General features: G+C 38.1%; 1 protein-coding gene across 1 annotated transcript in view; it reads right to left on the bottom strand.

The window, feature by feature from the left end:
• Positions 1 to 19,739, bottom strand: part of NUP210 (nucleoporin 210) — a 65,312-nt gene that overhangs the window by 15,778 nt on the left and 29,795 nt on the right. Inside the window, exons 14-29 of the mRNA XM_075762676.1 lie at positions 18,577 to 18,722; positions 16,108 to 16,329; positions 14,644 to 14,817; positions 13,278 to 13,470; positions 12,788 to 12,894; positions 10,390 to 10,494; positions 10,153 to 10,254; positions 7,311 to 7,439; positions 6,484 to 6,611; positions 5,479 to 5,614; positions 5,092 to 5,154; positions 4,292 to 4,471; positions 2,830 to 2,910; positions 1,966 to 2,097; positions 1,602 to 1,760; positions 620 to 711 (exon numbers count right to left, since the gene is read on the bottom strand). Of these exons, the coding sequence (XP_075618791.1) occupies positions 620 to 711; positions 1,602 to 1,760; positions 1,966 to 2,097; positions 2,830 to 2,910; positions 4,292 to 4,471; positions 5,092 to 5,154; positions 5,479 to 5,614; positions 6,484 to 6,611; positions 7,311 to 7,439; positions 10,153 to 10,254; positions 10,390 to 10,494; positions 12,788 to 12,894; positions 13,278 to 13,470; positions 14,644 to 14,817; positions 16,108 to 16,329; positions 18,577 to 18,722 (2,149 nt within the window). The remainder of the gene's footprint in view (positions 1 to 619; positions 712 to 1,601; positions 1,761 to 1,965; positions 2,098 to 2,829; positions 2,911 to 4,291; positions 4,472 to 5,091; positions 5,155 to 5,478; positions 5,615 to 6,483; positions 6,612 to 7,310; positions 7,440 to 10,152; positions 10,255 to 10,389; positions 10,495 to 12,787; positions 12,895 to 13,277; positions 13,471 to 14,643; positions 14,818 to 16,107; positions 16,330 to 18,576; positions 18,723 to 19,739) is intronic.

Below are 19,739 nucleotides of genomic sequence, written 5' to 3'. Positions count from 1 at the left end.
ACAAGGCTCCTACATAACTTCAAAAGCAGGCGCTGACTGACCACAGTCACTGGAGCTCCAGTGGAACTAATGGTTTCCTCCCCTTAAAAAACTAAATGGACCTACAGCCTCCCTCTCAGTGTACGTCCTATTGTCTGTATCTGCGCATTCTTATGCTAGGAAAACCGAATGTCAGGCCTGAAATGAGTCTGAGATGGCAGTCTTTGAAAACAGATTATGTAAAAACAACTTCTCATTTGGAAGGACATTTTAATTTCAAAATCTAGTCGTAGCCTCTGTGTAAGAAATAGAGAGAAGTATATTCCATAAAGCCTCGATCACCCATAAAAAACTCTAGTGAAAGCAGGCTACTGCTTTAACTGGCTCAGCATCTTTTAAAATAAGGATCTAAAAGTTCCAAATATTGAATTAATTTTCCAGCTACAATCTAACTAATACAAGGCTTGAGAGAGCCCAAGAGTACAGATAAGATACTATTAATCACCAGAAAAGTTGTGTATTATACGGATGTACTGCGATACTCTTTTTGAAAGATTAAAACAGCTTACTTCAAACAAAATCACTTTACATTTTTGATAAACTGGTGACACAAATCACAGTATGAAAACTGCTCACTAACCTGTTTGTCTGAAGTTTAATAAAGGAATTTGGTGACATTAAGATCTGCTCCGCTTCTACTTCTGGAGTCACTAGATGAAGTTTTTCAAAAACCTGGAAAATAAAAGGCATTTTTGCCTACTGCTGTGTGCAGCAAGTCATTTATTTCCATTTATTTCACCTTCAAAACAACAGAAATCCCAAATAAAACTGTAACAACCTTTTTTTTCTTTTACCTTGTATAATACATATGGTAAAAAAAAAGAAAATTAAACATGAATATTTGAGAATGGGATAGGTAGTATCTTCTATCAATTATTGTGAAGAGCATTCATTTCTATGGCTATAGCTATACTACAAAGCGGCATGAAAAAAGAAGCAGATTTGTCAAGTGAAATGGTGTTGGAGACCCTGCATTCACCCATGCTACTTTAGAGTCTGAGCCCACAAACTGAATCCCCACGAGGTGCACTCCTCAAGCATATTTCCCAGCTCTGTTCCATCTAAAGGAATCCAGTTTGCATACTTCGAAACTGCTCCCCAAAGCATGGCAAGCGGGAACAACCAGGAGATTCATTTCAGAAGCGAATTCCTGACCCAAATTAACATGCTTGCATAGACATGTAAGATAAGCATTAAACCCAAGAAATATTATTGTGCAGAGGGGAACTACAGCACCAAAGTTCTTTTACAGCTCTAACACTGCTTATCCACAAGACACAAGTCACCTCAGTTTTAGGTGGTCTACAAAAAAACCTAACAAACTCCTGAATTTCATTCAAGCACCACACCAGCGCATGACTGTTCAGTGTAAACCTTACCAACACTTGGGGAACTTGGATGTTTCCAAATAGCGGAACATTACACAAACAAGAGTAAGGGCTCAAAGATAAACCAGAACTGGAACTACTCCTTTGCATTTCAAATTCCTGACTTCAAATACAGACTTTAATTCAGCTCTGAAATAGATATTAAAACATTAACTGTGAGGAACATCATCATACCTGAATTTGGATTTCATCGGACAGTTCTCTTGCCATGTTGTAAAACTGGTTGGCTGCAGGATCAAGGACCTTCACAACAACTTTCAGGCCTGTTCTTCCCTTCACTCTGCCATAAACATCCATTGCAAAGTTGTATTTTGCAGGAAGCCGAAAAGAAGCCTTGGACAGGAGAAAGTGATTAAAATTTTACTCATGGAAAAGAGCTGACATTGATTCAGAGGAAAGACAACACCCAATGCTGACAATTGCTCTTTGATTTTAAGTGGAAGGAACAGTATTTTCTCAATTCCCATTATGTGCCAGTTTCCTTTTCCCCAAGATACGCTTACATGCAAGTACACACACACACACACACAAAATTTACCTCACTGTGTCTTGTCTTGATATCCAGAGTATCCCTCTTTGTGACAGACCAGTGGAACGTTAAGCCCGGTACTGCATTGCCAAATGAGAAAGGAGTCTGACTACTGGTGATGCCCATTACATAAACTGGCATCTGAAACAGAGAAACCAACTTTCTTATGTAATTCTAGAATGCTAGCCAAACCTGCACAGAGCAAATATAATTAAACTTAAAATTCCTTGATCAAGAGATGGTATTTCTTATGAAGAAAATGGTTTGGCTGCTGTGTATGTTGCAAGGATAGATCATGCAGAAGACTCAAATAACCACTAACTTGCAATCAAAACCCAAATTTTGATTTATTCTCATTTGCTAGATGCTCTACAAAAAGCAAGTACCAGTTTTCCATCAGAAAAGATGAGTTCAGTAATTCATTTGTCCTATGTGTAGCATCAAATCACTTCATCTTAGTTAAGTCATATACTCTTATGTTTTCTACATCTTTGTCTAGATGATCTCCCTGATTAACTCTGCTCTGGACATCAGCCTTCCCCTTCCAACTCTCCAAATTCAGACAACGTGACATATAAACACAAAACAGGGATTTTCAACTCTTCTCTATATTAAATGATGCTTCTACAGCAAGGCCTGAATTTCTGAAAAATCAGTCTGGTGTACAAGGTAAATTTGTCCTGATTTCTCTTTTAATATGTTCAGCTCTGGAGCTTCTCCACTGACAGCACATTCACTTCCGCTGCAGCAGTGGTACCCCAGAGCAGGTCACCACTTGGAGCTGGAGTGGTATTATCAGATGACCTAATCAGAGTGGTAACAGCTTGCAGGTCAAAATTTTAAGGCAATAAAAGCTAATCACAAATAACTAACCTGTGTACCGGTTTTCATTCGTGTAATTGGTGCATGAATTCTAACAGCTGTCAGCTGTACTACTTCAACTTCCACTTTGTCCTAAAAATGAGGAAGGGAAGACATCGTAAGCACTTGTCAAATGTGAACTAGAGTTCACTTTCAGGATCTGTTCACTATTTTGCCATTATTTAATCACTATTGCCATTTGATTTGCGTATGACTTACCACAGAAAATACAGATGGACACAATTCAGTAGGACTGTAAAAAAACCTACAAAAGCACTAACTTTGTAAATTGATAGACATTTAAAAATGCCACCTGAATTAAAAAATAAAAGCTCTGCTCAAAATTACTGACGACATGAACGATAGAGCTGAGAGGTGACAGACAGAAAGGGACTAGATCGTAGGGGTCCCTGGGAGAAGAGGGATAAATAATCCCAGAAGGTAAAGGAAGACATTGAGAGAATTAGAAGGGAATGCGAATGGTAAGCAGCAAATGGGGCAATCAAGAATAAAAATATCTGTGATACTCTGCTGTCTCCTTTTCACATACCCTCACATTCCTGATAGATTTTATTCCTACTGTATACTGGGGAGGAAAGGTCAGACCTGGACCTCATGAGCAGTAGATTTTGCTTTCAAGTTCATTCTGCTTCCTGCCACAGCATCAGGGCAGAGTGCTGCCCCCGCACTACAAAAAGCATATACACATTTTTATTTTTTTTTTTTTTTAAATTGCTTTGTCTACTCTTGGCCTGAGGTGACATCTTTCAAGCAGCAGAGCTTTGTGGTGTGCAGCAGCTGTCCTGCCTTGACCTCAAATGAAGAGCCATAAGATTTGGCCCAAGTTGTATTGTTCTTAGTCTCAAGCAAGTCCCAGGGACTTGTGCCCCCTTATAGGCCTGCTCAACAGCTCCCTTACACTCAGCTAGTAGGAAATTATACGGACAGAGATTCTGATGGAGTATCAGGGATTCACTGCTTGAACGTCGTAGATGGATTCAGACCACAGCACGGAATGATAGCTTTCTATACAGCCTGCCTATAGCTTGAGAGACAATGCATTTGTCAACAGAAGGCAACGTTTACCTTCTGACTTCTACTGACGTAAGGTGATGCAGGCAAGGACAACCTTCTGCTGTTTTAGAAAGGCTTCTTTAGATGGGCTTTTCTAGATTTACTAATGAATTCTAAAGATACCAGACCATTCATAAAGTCTCCCTAGGTTATCAGCAGAACTTTGTTTTAAATACAGCAAGATTTAACTATCTGTTGAAAGTATTATCTGTGTCAGCAAATGCGTAAGTTCACAGGCCAGGGAGCAACAACCACTGATTTTGCATGTCCTTAAGGAAACCAGGAATCAAGTGCGCAAGATAACATTACAAATGCAAAAAGACTATTCATCCCTTTTGAGCCAAACCCACGAGTTAGAGCACGCCTCTTTCAGCCCCAAACAACATCAATAAAGCATTACCTGAGACACCACGACAAGCTTCCCTGTCTCTGCATCAACAGCTTGCACCACTCCTGTTACCGTTCCATTCCCAATCGCCACTCCTCTGACCAGTCCGGTGCTCTTCACTGATGCAATCATCTCATCGCTGATGGAGAAAATGATGTTGGATTGAAGTTGAGGACCTCCTTCTGAAGTGATCTGTAATTAATAGCACACAGAAGAACTAAAATTAACCCATCAGATATTTGTTCTGGTTAATGTTACAGGACACACCCCTTCCCTGCTCAGCAACGCAATGTCTTCAGTAAGGAACAGCTGTCTGAACCTTCCCAGGGCATCTCAGAGCTTATTTCTCCTGCACACTGGTCCCTGCATGTTGGACTGGGAAATACACGAGCTAAGCAGAAAAGTGGACTGTGTGCTTTGTAGAATGTGACAGGCTGATGCCACATCCAGCCCAGAAAGTTTAAGAAAAATTTACTTCACTTTCTCTTCACCATGGTATAGCTCTGCTATGTGTATCGGTTTGTAGAACTAGCCCACAATGCTTCATTTCATGGAGGTGCCAGATTTATTAATGCTGTGCTGGTACTTAACACTGGAAAACCTGACACTCCCTTGACATAAATACAAAACCTTTGATCCGACAATACAGTAAAATAGAAGGTGGCTCAAGAATGAAACTGTTCTTGCTAGGAGGAGTATGCAGTGTGCCTGCAGCTAGATTGCCAAGTTGAGTATCTATTCCTGAACAATAAGTTATTTATTTTAAAACAGAAATTACAAAAGAAAGAAAAATATGTAAGAAGATGCCTTACCTGAATCATAGCCCCAATAATTAGGGTCACTTTCCTTGGCAGTAGTCTAAATGGGGGAAAGACCTAAGAACAGGAATATGAATATTTGTGTTCACACTATTTCAGTCAGATCAATTATGTCACAAAACAGTACATACAAGTGTAAAACTGGGTCTTCACTTGCTTAATTACAGTAGATTGAGCACGCAGAAACTTAACTCATCACTTGCAGTTAAAAAATATTACGAAATCTGAAACAGACTAGCATTTGAGTAACTTCTGTACAGAAAAAGTAAACATCATTCTGGCAAATTAATTACTATACTATAAATTAACTGTAATATACTGTTCCTGTGCTGTCATCACATAGATTTTGTTTACACATATATTTTATCTGCAATTATTTACTTCAATCTGTTGTGGAGCAGAGTTGATTCTTTGTCCTCTTTTGTCAGCAACAGTTGCCATAAGACTAGTCTGACCAATGGCCATCCCATGCACTAGGAAAGTAGCAGTATGGTCATCAAGAGCTTCACTGAGTGGGCTGTAGGAAAGAAACATTAAAATAGAGAAGTTCATTGAATAAATTACATGAATAACAAATGCAAAGGACTTAGTGCATACAGGATGACTGACTATGTCTTAAGCAAAATTAAGGTGACCATCACATTTCTATATATAACATCATGAAATGGCTCTTTGTAGCCTGTGTTTTACCTTAAAATGAAATACCTGAAATGGAAGTGAAACAAGAGCGCTAGCTGGTACAGATCAAAACTCTGCCAGGGAGCCCACTAAGAATTTGACCAGTATGGACAATGGTGGCACAAGCCTTGATTACATACCTTGACACTATTTAATGGAGTAGGATAGATACAGCCAAGCAGAACTCCATGGTGTATCCAAATACACACACACACTTCCCCACATAAAGCAGAATGATTTTTACTGAGTACCTCAACACTAAAAATCAACAGTCCAAAAAACTAGATTAGAGCTTGGAAAACAAGGAGCTTTGAGGCAGTAGGATAATTTAGCCTACCTGTTTCTAAAAGGTTAATAACAGACAGAATGAGTTTGATAACATCAGGTATGTCTTCACAGAGTTCTTCACCTGACATTATTTGTCAAGTCACTGCTTCCAAGATGCATAAGGCTCCACGAAATGTTATAGCATATGAATACAGTCTCATTCATCAGTCAACAAGATATAGATAGTTAGCTTAGGCAATTTTCCTGACAAATGACCATTTTTACCATTTAACAGATAGTGAAAACTTTACAAAAATAAAATAAGTAAAACCTCATTGTATACTACCATGCCTCCAAGCCAATACCTTCACTCATTTTTTCCTTATTCTGCTTATAAACGTATTTGCAGATTAATTAAAAAAAAAAAATCCATTAACTTACACAAGTGAAACAATCCGAGACGCTGCCCTTAGTTTTAGATCCATGACAGCAAAGTATTTAGCCAGAAAAGGTTTCTTAGAGTCATCCAGAACTCTGACATAAGCTTTAACTGTTTTTCCAATCACCACCTGAAACACAGTCACATCCAGTTATTTTTCATTTATACTATTCTTATTTATTAGCCTAAACGTTTTCATTTTATATTATGCTTTTAGTAGGGTATTAGACATAAAGCCCTAAGGTTAGATTAGCACTGATTTTAAAGAATAATCCCTGCCAGCAATGGTTAGTGTCAAATTAAATAAATGAATTCAGGTCTTTCAGCTGGCAAGGGCGTAATTAAAACATCCAGAAATACCAACACTTATTTTGTATGAGACGCACCCAAGCTGGCAAGTAAAATGAGTTGGACTTTTTTTGTGTTCATTTTTAAAACATGACATATGGAAAATGACCTTCGGCAAAACCTACTAAAAGAATTGCTCTCATGCACTTTAAACAACAGGAAATGTAAATTAGTGTGTTCATATAAATCATGAATTAACTTTGCTGTGTAAATGCAAAAATTGAGATTGTTGCCACACAGAACGTGAAGTAAGAGACGCTTAACACTCTGAAAGGCTTATAACCTAAAAGGATAAATTTGGGAGGGAGAAAGAGAAGCACAGGGGGATCAAATTGTTTCTCTAAGGTCATACAGCTGCAGCAGAGGGCCCTAACCACTACATCATATCATCTTGTACATGTCTCACCTTCATGTTCATGATCAGCACAAGGAATCGGGGCAATCTGGATCAGCTAATAATGCTGGTTTCAAAGCCACTAACCTTGTCAACAACTCGGACGTAAAGTTCCTGTATATCAGATACATAAATTTCAGCTTTAGCTGGTGCAGGGAAAGCCAAACACAAGTCATGAATCATCACAGTCACTGATCCTGGAAGCAGAGGCTGCACCTGCAATGCCAAAAGAAAATTCTATTATAGCACTTCTTATTTTCATTTGTCTGTCCTTCATAGGATAAAATTTATATCACTTTCAGGGCAGGCATAGTTGGATGCAGGAGTTCCCAAGCCTTAGACACAGATAATTCTTCCACCGAAGCAAAAGTAAAGCTGTAAAACACACGTAAAAAGTATCATACTACTGAGCTCGTGCAAATGGCCTCTGGACAGTGACTGAATAAACGTATCTTAATCTAGAAGCAGTCTGGCATCCTGTTATTCTCCTTCTGCCATCAGAAGGACAAAAACCCCATAACATATCATTCAGAGCAATGAAACTTCTCTTGTGAGGTGAAAAACAAATGATTAGGAAAAAAAACCCTCAAGGATAGAGACTATGCTTATAAAGCATTGGTATTGCTTCCTACAAGATTCATACTTTAGTAACTGCTTTTAATCTGAATGAACAGCCAAAATCTGGTGGTGTATCTTCCCAAGAGGACGTCTGACAAATCAGGTATTTCTTTGATACGACTATTATTTTATTATTTCTGTATACAAAGAGCGTACACATTACACTTCTCAGAATACAGCGAGAATCAAACAATGAAGAAACAGACCTCTGCCCACAAATACGAGCCCTCAGAACTAGGCACCAATCCCAAAGTCATCTCCGCACACTTTACTTTCTCAAGGCCACGCATCTGCACCTTGCTCACATTACCTTCACAGTTCTCTTGCAATGTGCCTGAATGTGCCACGCACCTCAGGGATGATCCCAACTATTCTCTTCACCTTCACAGGCTCCTTCACTTTGGCCAGAGACAGCTCAGATGTCTGGTGTCCTACTCTATGCTCTCATCTGGCTTATGAAGATGGACTCTGAAATAAGGGGTGATGGACAGCCAGGCCCCCCAGTTCAAAGGAATTTAAAATAATTCATAGCATTACTTGGCAGCATGACAGGAGTTAGCAGTAAGAGCAGTGGGAAGAGCTGACATTTTGTTCTTTGAGGGCATCACTCTTACTTTTGCCTCAAAATAGAAAGGAATATAAAGTTTTAATAAATGCCAGCTTTCAGAACAGCAGCACTTCCCAAAGTGGGTGGCTAATACGGGTGCCAGGGGCGTATATTAACACACAGCCTGGAAAGCAGAGAAGGTGATGTGGCCAAGAGGAAGCAGCCAGTACGACCACGGGGAGGAAGATGTAATGGAGCTCAGTTTGGGCTGGGAGACCAGAGAAAAGATGCTACCAGAGCAGAAGGCCAAAAGGCAAAGCAGGGCTACTACAACTTAGAAAACTGTTCCTGTCTCAGCTACCTCTTCTGTTCTCACCTCCTATTAGGTGTCCAGTGGCCCCTAGTATGCAGTGTGTTTCACTGTGCCTCTATTCATCTTCCCCCATACTACCACCCACATCCAGAAAAGCTGCTCTGTCAAAGGGAAGATAAGAAGTATAGAATTTATCCTTGGCAGCTCCAGGAAAAAGTCTGAGAATTGCTACTGTAGATAGCTTGAATTTAGTTTCTCAGAATAGTTTACTATCAAACCATCCTGTATCAACTGGACTCCACTGATACCTGCCATGGCATCATCCTGGCACAGACTGGAATTTGCTGATTTTCTACACAGAGCATTCTGCTGGCTTCCATCGAACAAAAAAATCCATTGCCAATACTGGGATTTAACTCAAGCATCGCATGCAGGACTAACAAACTTTTAAAAATGTGGGGGTTTTGATTGTTTGTTTGGTTTTTTAATGGTTTTAAAACATGTTAACAAGTGGAGTTTTCACTCCTTTAATCTGACAGGTAGTTAAAATAAATCTCTGTTTGTACTTCACAAAGTCTATCTTGCTGGCGTTGTTCCACTAAAGTTCACTACTCTATTCTGAAATCATCTTCTGTACATCAGTTAAAGCACTGCTGAACCCATGAGGGAGATCTGACTAAAAACTATTAAGAGTTGAAACAGTGTACTAATGTACAAAAATAAGCTCATCTCTTCTATTTTTAACCCAACTCTGTGCTACCTGACTCTTGGAAAAATATTCCCACCTTACATTTTCAACACAGACAATCAAAATGTTTCACCAATACTTTCCATATTCTCAACAATGAAAAAAAATCCATCTTTACATCGTTATTTCACAACTCTATCAACTGTAATTTAGTTGCATCTTCTAGTCGAAAATTGCATTAAAAACTTAATAGGGAGATCAGAAATCAACTCTTTAATAGATATTTATTCGCAAACTCAGAATGAAATACTGTGATAGCAAAATATCCTGAATTACCACTGGAAGAAGTATTTGAAGGTTTCAGAAGTACTGGCCTACAACAAATATTCTGTTATTATTCTAGAAACCAATTAACCTTTGTATAACACTTCTCAATAATTCTGTCACATTGTTTTTCATTTTGTGTTTATGAAATCGGGAACACTTTACTGCAGTATTGTAATGGGTAAAGAACAACTTGGTACTAAATTTTATCTTGTATAGAGTATATGTATGCATCACAACTGTAGTGAAATAATTTCCTATACCTGAAATTGCTACTGCCAACATCCCCTGCCTGAAGCTTGACTGCGACAGGCAAACACATCCAAGATTCAGTTATTGCCTCTCTATCCACATATACTGGAAAATGATCAAGTGATGAAACTGTAGAATGATACTCAGATCGCCAAAAAGACGTCAAATAACAAAGTACTTTACTCACCAAAGCAATACCTTGAGTTTCCTCATGAGCCACTCTTACAACATTTGCAACACTGGTATTAATGAAAAAATACCCAGAACCTTCTTTGATGAAAAGTTCTGCCTGCAAAACCAGAAAAGCATCCACAATTAGACTGTATCTTTCTAGTACATTGCTAAAACTGGTATCCTTACACACATCATATAATTTTTGATGTTTTCCTCCCTGCAGTTAGAAAGTTGCAGAATAATTCCTTACCTGTACGTCAGGGTGATTGTAAATGGAGACATCAGTAGGGTTCACTTTTACGTCTTCCACTAGTATCAGTTCAATAGCGGCAGACACTGGTAGAAGAGGTTCATACTGAAAGAAACAATTCTAGCTGTTAGAGCCAACACCAAGAGTCAGAAAACACTGCAAGTCTCTTGTATATGCCAGGAAGGATGCTTAAAGCAGATGAACAAAGAGCCAGCACTGGAGAAGTTTAGGTTAACAGAATGTCCACAAGATCTAGTAAGTGGCTCAGCTGCTAGCTCTCTTCTATACGTAAGGTCATACACAGGACATGCTGTTGTATTCTGCATCTCTGATCAAGACAAAGAACAAAGGCCCACATGTTACAGATGTAGCAGGATCAGTTAACCAAGTCTGACATACACGGGTAGGATATTAACTCAGAGACATGTTAGAAGTTCATACAAAATGAGGAAGCATAGAGACAGAACTTCTACTTCAAGGTCAGGTTTTTAGGATTCTTCCTAGCAGGCCATCAAAAGAAATTCTTCCTTAAATGTGAGTACACAAACACTGGACCAGATGCAACGTTAATCATTCACTCCTAACAACATCAGCTTAGAAAGGGAAAATATTTTTTAGGTGAAGTTAGTATTATGGACTCATTTCACCTAATTAGCAGAATTATTTCCTTGATGTAGAAAGGATGTCATCTTTCCCTAATGACATAATAGAATGCTCCACTTAAACATGGAACAATGACCAAGACATCTTAATATACTATCTATTAGATTTTTTATTTGCGTTTTTGTCTGTCAGAAAGAAGTATGGACAGGTTTGAGAGCAGAATTTAGCAGTCCATTTCAAATGCATTCGAAAAAAGCAGACAAATTACCCGATGTAAAGAAACAACATGTGAGCCCATGTAACTGTAGCAGATGTGGTATCTACAACTACTCTTCAACTACCAAAAAAGAGACTAGAACTCAAGAGAACTCCGGTGCCATTCTACATGTATGTATCCCACACTGAAATAAAGTAAACTTCTCTGAACTTGAGGTAAAGTTTAGAGAATTCACTTTTCTAACTACCTCTAAATGTAAGAAAGAAAGTTGAATACTGGTTTAATAAAGAAGAGCACAGTGAATTACAGAATGATTGCAGAACACCAACTGCTCTTATTACAACTCAAGTTTCTCAAGAGAAAAAAGATACAGAACCAAATATCCTCGGTGGCAAAGTAACTGTGTCTTCAATCTAGTAATTTTGGCTAAGTCAAATTCTTCAGTGGAAATGCATCCACACCATGCTTCCCAACAGAGGCAGACTTGAAACCTCACTGAAAAGATAAGAACCAACTGGCAATACAGATCATCTTCCAAAGAAATTTACCATTCAGATGCCAAACCTTGGACATACTGACAGAAATCTGGGCCATCGGATATTTCATATTACTACTGCCCATCTGTTACCTGCTTTGAATTAAAAATCTTGTAACCTCTAGCTCCATATTTTACTCTTAGTCTCAACTCTTATTTTCATGGTATGTGGTTCAGAATTGCATATAGTCAAAACCCACTTAAATCTTGCTTAACAAAATTAAACAGAATTTCAATTTAGCGAAGCAGGGTATTTTAAGAGTTAGTTACTATGCATGTCAGGTTGTTCCATAGGCTGAAACCTGCCTTTATAGTCAGTTAAAAAAAAAGTGGCACAAACAGAAAATTGCCAGCTGTTTACGTCTGCCTTTGTTCATCATCACTACTTTTGGCTGCTGTTCTTCCCTATGTTGAGTATCTACAAACTAAAGTATTTCAGGGAGTGGCTAATGACTTGTAAAATTAGAGCCTAGGCTTATGGCTGGCACTGTACAAATGAGTAGTCTTTCCCTTCTGTAAGAGCAATGTGAGACCAAAGGAAAAAAAAAAGAAAAAAAGACTATTAGAGCCCAGATTTTACATATGGTCCATACAAGGATACCAGCCAGCTTTTGCTTTGCTCATGCAGAACCTTTCTACCCAGTTTTGCAATGGAAATAATACATTTGCTTTCCCCAGTGACAGCTGCACTAAGTACATGGTTGCTTTACTGAAGGACAAGCAGCAGAGATTCACCAGTTCATTAAAAAACCTAAATCGAAACAAAACCAACTGAAACAATTCTTCGTAATCCCCTGGCCCAGATGGTTAAAAATAAAAAAAGGAATTGGATATATTTGATGCCGACAGCAGCACAGAGTGCAGAAGAAAGTGAGAAAAGCCATGAACAGTATAAAAACAGCGTGGTATGAATCTGTCTTCAGAATCAGCTATGGAGTTGCTTTATTTTTACATTACTATGCACTGAGGAAATAAAAACACAGGAGCACTATACGTTAAGCATCATAGGAAAACAGCAACAAAAAAACAAGAGTTCTGCGCACCGGTCCTTTTACTTTAGCTGCCTTGAGATGGGATTGCTGGTACCCTGTTGCAGTTGCAGAGATGGCAGTTGTTCCAGACTCATGGTGAACTAGAACAGTTTGTAAGCCTAGAATCAAACAAGAAGTCAAATAAATCTGATTATGAGGAAGAAAAAGATGAAACGTACACTGCTAATCTCTTCCATTATCATTCTAAACAGACAAGGATTTTCTCTCTTGACACAGGTTCTAGGCATTGGGTTTGGTTCTGGTTCTTTTTTTTTTAATTTCATTTTTATTTTATTTTTTCCTGTTTTTTTTTTCTTTTTTTCCTTTTTTCCTTTCTTCCTTTTTTTTTTTCCAATAGCACACACTTAAAATGCATGTTGAGGATAAGTTAAAATATGGCTGCAGATTACAGTAATTTCTTTAATCAAGCTCAGACATTACCAAACAGATTTAATCCTGACCTTCTTCAAATAATGAAATGTTCTTTTAAACTAATTCATACCATGCATTTTCTTTTGACTGCTTCCATCTTCTTTCAGAGTCAGCTCCATTGGCATATCAGGGTCAATATTAGCTAAGGACATTTTCGTTGATTCCCAGATAACACTAAGAGAACTGAAGTTATCAAATTTACTGCCCTGTTGGTCATACGCAGCCAAATCCAACACTGGATTGCGATAATTTGAAACAGGAACCTGAAAAAGAATGAATACTTTGAACAGATGCAAGAGGATTTTTTTTAATCATTAAAACAAAGTATGCTGATTTCCATGAGATTTATTATAACACTCATTACATGAGTAATGTTCATTAAAGTGAGCCATCAATGCAAAGTCCTTAAGCTGTACTTTAACTGCAAGGGGTTTTTTTGGGGGGTGGGAGCATGGGGTGTTTTTAGCCAGTGAATTATCTTAAAACAAAAACTGAACCACACAGTTCAACTACGTCATCTTTGGAATTCAAACAAATAATTAGAAATACTATTTGTCTATTTGTCAGAAGACATAGCTCAAACTTCTAGTGTTCATCTTGTGAAATGCATTAGCAATAGCAGCGTACTGATGTAGTCTGACACATAACAGAGCTAGAAAAACAGGTGAACTCTGAAGTGACTTATAATACGCAAAAATCTTCTCATCGTGTTATTACATAGAAGTTAAAGTGATTCATCAACTCAATACACATTACATTTTTATGAAAGTGGGATGACTTTTTATTTGCCTGGTAATATTAACAGAACAAAACACACAGTTCATGCAGCAGAAAACACGTGACAGCACTCATTAGGATACAGAAGAAAGAGTTCTTTATGCTTGATAATCTACACATCTGCATTGTCCATTTATTGTGACTCAGATTTGTGAAGCTGAATACATCTGATGTCACTGAGCAATACTCACTGTATATGCTTACATAGGTATCTTCAGTGTTTGTGCCTTTACTAATAGACACACACAAATGTACACTTATGTAATAATGTGTGTACGGTAAAATATGTTGTACTTCCCTTAGAAACATTTCCCCCTTCCATCCCTCTTTTTTTTTTTTTTTTTAAATAAAAAAAGTTTATCTCAAGTCAGAAAGGTTTCTTCACAGTGACACTTCTGTGAGAGGCCACAATCCAAATGCTTTTACATCTACTCCCATTTTCTGGTAGGTCCCTTTATAAACCTGTTCAAATGATCACTGTAGGAAACTCACATTCAGATTGCTCTCTGCAGAAGCAGGCAACGATACCAGTGTGGACCACCACACTGGAGTTACAGCTGCTCTTGCAGCAAGTCAGACACTATTTCGTATGTGGAGGTCCAAACACTGATTTTTAAGTGATAAGAACACATTTTTTTCCTGTCACTCCCCACACTTACCACTTGCTTGTTTTGTTGCAGCAAAGGGCAGGAGAGATCAAGCTGAGGACTTCCATAAACAGGAGTCAAAGTGAGTCGCGAAGGGACAGCACAGATGAACTTCACAACAGCAGGCTCAACCGCTGGAAAAGGGTTGGTGATTGTGGGGTTGTTTCCAACTGTTAAGGTAATAACCTGTACAATTATGAAAACAGGCAAGTGAGAAGAGAGAAAAGGACTACTGAGTTCAGGCATATTCTATTTCATGCATCTCGGTTACACTCTGATGTCAGAATGAACAAGCAAAAATATGATTCTTGAGGATTTACAGCAGCATTAAGACACAGGAAGATGTAAAATAAGTGCATATTTCAAGAACAGTTCTGCACCATTATCACAGTACTATTCCTGGGAACTTCTATGTATTCATGTTTATTACTACCAAACCTGAGTCAAGCAACATATCTTTTGAAGCTTAAAAAGCGAACAGACAGGCATTTTTCTTGCAGAGTGAGAATAGAACATTTGTAGCCACTTCAGTGTGTTTAAAAACATGTTATGTTTTATTTTACATTGCTTTTTTAGCCCTCAACAAAACAAAGTGGATGTAAACACAGAGAAGGCTATCTAGCAGGCTGAGGGAGCTCTGGTTACCTGTCTTATCCACCCTGTATGCACTGGTGCTACCCAGAACCATGGAGACATGATCTGTTCTGGACAACAAGGAGGACAGACAGCCAACGCATGCACAGATAACAAAAAATGTTTGTTCCTTTCTGAATTTGCGCTTACAGAAATAGCTACACTTTATACACCGTCCACTGAGGAAATCAGTTAAACAATTTGGCAACCACATCAAAATGCTTAGGCCTTGCAGAATTACAGGAGAAAAACATTAAATCAAAGCTAAATGCTTTATAAAGTGGCCAGAGTGAGTAAAGCAGGATAAGTCACTTCTGCATGTTGGAAAAAACAAGACCAGGTGGAAAATGACTACAGCCACAAATATCAGAGCAGTAAATTCATATGGTTGTCATTTGTTTGACTAAACAGAATCACACTGGAAGGCAACGTGGTTAAGAGGAGCAGGGCAGACAGAAGAGTCGCTTTAATGCGGTACCCTTCTGCTATGATCCTATTTTGCGAACTGAAGCTGCGCTTATTAGGATCTGTTTAACGCATTGTACAACATAAGGTTCCTGTGACTTGGCTTTACATCGCAGTAAACCCATCATAAACCACTTTATAACGTAATGTTATGAACTGCTCGCTCTAAAACATAATGTTATGAAATGCTCACTCTAAAACCTGTACCAGCATCACAATGCATAAACTATGTACTTACCCAAGTTCTCTTCTGCCTTATTATAAAAACTACTTGTTATATAAAAGGTATATGGTATCATAGATCTGCCTGAAGCCTGTTCTCAACTGCCTTAGCTCAGTGTTTGACAGAGGGCAATACAAATACCTTCTGGCACTTACTTGCTCTCCCAGGCTTTTGCAAGACACTCTAACCCAGTGCTGGATGTTATTTCGAGATATAGGAGGTCCAAATAAAGACAGACCAATACTTTCTGCATCCTCAGCAGTGACATTCCTGAAGAACTTTGAAGGTTCTTGTACCCATGGTCTAGGTCCTCCTTCAAATAACATATCTTTAGAGGAACCCAAAGTCACTAAAGCAACAGATGGAGGATCAATAGTCTGTAATGAATGACAGTTACAAATTAATGATTCCATTTACTCATAGTTTGGTTGTACTTTGCAAAAGAAACTTCCTTCTTAATGGAAAAGCTATCTTTGTTACTTTGATTAGGCTATGATTTTTCCCACACCATGGTTAGTAAGCATGGTTATTTAAGAACAGAGTTGTACCAAAATAATTAGCATCACCTACAAGAATTCTGTCCAGTTGGATTATATTCAATGGAACCCACGGATCCAAAGAAAAGTTTTAGCTACATTCCAATCATATCTCTTTTATGAAGAATTACAGCAAGAGAAAGACCCTGAATATACTCTTCTGAGCACATCAGAGAGAGAGCTTTCTACTACATTTTTTTTTTAATAGACAGTACTTTAACGAAATAACGTCAAATTTTACTCTTTAAAAATCCTTTCACTTGACTGTGCTCTCTCCAGCACAGTTCTGTGCATGTAATTATTCTCCTACGCAAGTTTTACTTCAACCCTCTACAATAAATTCTACGCTGATGTGCATCACTGGGACAGCCTGTGCTATTTATCATCACAGAAGTTAACCTGACATTTTAATACACAATAACCATTTGTAGCTTGTGTTCCACAACATCATATTACTCAGGAGTTTAGTAAAAAAGAAAGAGCAGCTAACATAAAGGATGGTTCCATTCTTTCCATAGGTGCATTTTGGTAGGAAGAGAGAGAAGGCATGGGAAGGGCTGGCATGAACATTCCTCTTTCCTCCCATTTATTCCCTAGTTATATTTGTAATATAAAGGCAAAAACCCATTGGAAAACTGTGAGATTTAGTTTCAAGTGTCTGCCTGCCCTTTGACTCCTGTTTATCCTTCTCCCACTTTTTACTTTTTGGATTTTTTTTAAATAGGTATCTGACAGAAAAATGCTGCCTTCCATTTCTGGGCATCATAAATATCTCATTCTACAGAAAGGAGAGAAAAGAACGTGGACATCACTGTTCTACACTTCAAAGAAAAAAAAAGTTCTTCACTGTGATATCTAAACACAGAATTTTTTTTTTTCTAAAGTGCACTTTATTTACTCTCCTTGTCACCACGTATTGGCTGTTAAGCACCCTAGAATCATTTCAATTTATATATTGAAAGCAATGTTAGAATACATCAAGGGGCTTTGCCAATAAAGTGAATGATACCATACATATGAAAAGTTCATAATTCAAGGGACTATGCCTCTCTCTCACATTACTGCCAATAACAGAAAGTTTGGACACCCTGCTCAGGATGTTTCAGCATCTTCAAATAATTGTACTCAGCTATTTAAGATCTTTACAGAAAAGCATATTTAAATAAGTAAAATCATCATTTCAGTCACAAATTTGTACAATTTGCACAAACTTTTGATCCAGATTTTGGGGAAAAAAACCTATGGTCAAATGTATTAAACTTCAGCTTTGCAGATTCAGTGTTAGATCTCTGAAGAGAGGGGTAACATATGCATACTGTTTCATATTTACATATATTGACCCTGTACTCAGGTTTGTTCTTCCTGTTATTAGTGAACTGTTCAACAGTGAAATATCTTTCTCCCATTTGTAGGGGAAAAGAATGTATTTTCATCACTGTATAGGCAAACCAGCTTTGCCTTCCTGCAAAAATCAGTTTATATACTACGAAAGCAGAAATCATAAGCTAGGTCTACTTCCGTTTGCCATTATGGACACACAATTGTGACTGCCCCCTTACTACCTTATGAAGTCAATTGTTAATCAGTTAAAATGGACAGTCAAGAAACAAATGATTTGAGTGTCACATAATTTTCAACCCATCTAGAGTCTGCTGAAAAAGTAATTTACTAAATCAGGTGTCCTGTGCAAAACAAGATATATATCCTTACTGAGAGCTGACTCCTATTAGTGTCCATCTTCAGATGACAGCCATTGTGATTCTCTTACCCAAAGTCAGAAAAATGGGTAAGGATATCAAATTCATTTTTCACTTCAGAAGTTGCAACAACCTGCTAGTTCGCTATCGCATTACTCACTCCTCTACAGTTGGCTTGCAATATCCACGTAGGCAAACTCTACTATATATATATGCTCCACAGAGAAAGGGTTAAAACACAACTCTCCAAAACAGCCCCTAAGTTTTTCCCTGGGAATCAACCACCTGCCTCATTTCTTTTAAACATATTCATAATATCAACTTGCTATTTGTCATTTGAAGGCATTTTAAGCAAAATGAATTGCTCTAACAGCAGCAAAACCAGACTTACTTTTAATGGCAGATAAGCAGCGATGGTGATGCTAGCACTGAGGTGGACATGACCATGGGTGTAACTAACGACAAGTGCTGTGTATCCTTGAGTTTCAGCTTTCACTCTGACTCCACTACAAAAATCAGCAGTTGGCTTAAGCCTTCCTGTCAGATAAATTAAAAATATATAAATACATATTTGGAGAGAAATGCCCAGGCATTTTAACACAAGTTCAACATGGCTTTTCTCGACAAAAGCATTTCCACCAGAAGCAAGTAGAGATGTGTTCTCCAACCGAATAGGTAAAAATGTTCACTACTGCCTTTCATCTCAAACCCCACACTTACTGAAGTATCCATGTCTCAAACAGGACATGAGTCTTTACTCTGGTACAAACTAATATAACTTCTGTCTCTTACTGAACATTTTCATCTTGCTCTTCTAAAATGAAACTGGCTTGTAATTAAGCACAAATAAGTTACACTGCTTAAACAAGCTTTCCTACCGAGAGCAACTTGAACTGCAAGTAATACATAATCCCTCTAGCTGAACACAAGGTATTTTCATGAAATTTCTCTGCTTACTTGGAGGACTTTTTGGGGTTTGGGAGGGGTCTATTTTTTCTTTTTTTTGAAACAAACAGTAGAACAGCATACTCCATAGTGACATTTAAAATAGTTGCCTCTCGGGCAAACAGATGGTACAATGCAGAGTGGTTTTACTGGCTCAACAGCACAGGAAAGAGCTTCCATGCAAGAGACACTTGGACAAAATTAATGGTACATCTGAATAACATACTGCATTCAGGAGACACAGGAAAAAGCACGTTGTTCAACGTCTACTTAGCTCAGCAACATTAATGGCAATCTTTGAAAACAAAACGCATACTCCATATTCTCAATAAACCTGACAAGAGGCATTTCTTAAACCAATGAACTTCAGGACAGAGTTTTAGCAAAATTTAAGCAGCTGATTGTCTTAGTTCCTTGTGAGCAAACAATGAACAGTCTCTTTATAGAACTGAAAGCACTGCTGGACAATTTCAGCAAAGCAGTTATTAATCTTAGTGTTCTTTTAAGTCTTCCAATGCTACCTCAAACCACAATATAGGTTTTCTCATAAGAGGGGTCCACATATCAGCTTTATTACAGAAGCATGTTAAAAATACTAAATCAGTAGAA

The sequence above is a fragment of the Balearica regulorum genome, chromosome 10 (genome assembly GCF_011004875.1).
Source record: "Balearica regulorum gibbericeps isolate bBalReg1 chromosome 10, bBalReg1.pri, whole genome shotgun sequence".
Lineage (NCBI taxonomy): Eukaryota > Metazoa > Chordata > Aves > Gruiformes > Gruidae > Balearica > Balearica regulorum.
Note: the sequence above shows the minus strand (reverse complement) of the source record. Positions and strands in the feature narration are given on the sequence as shown.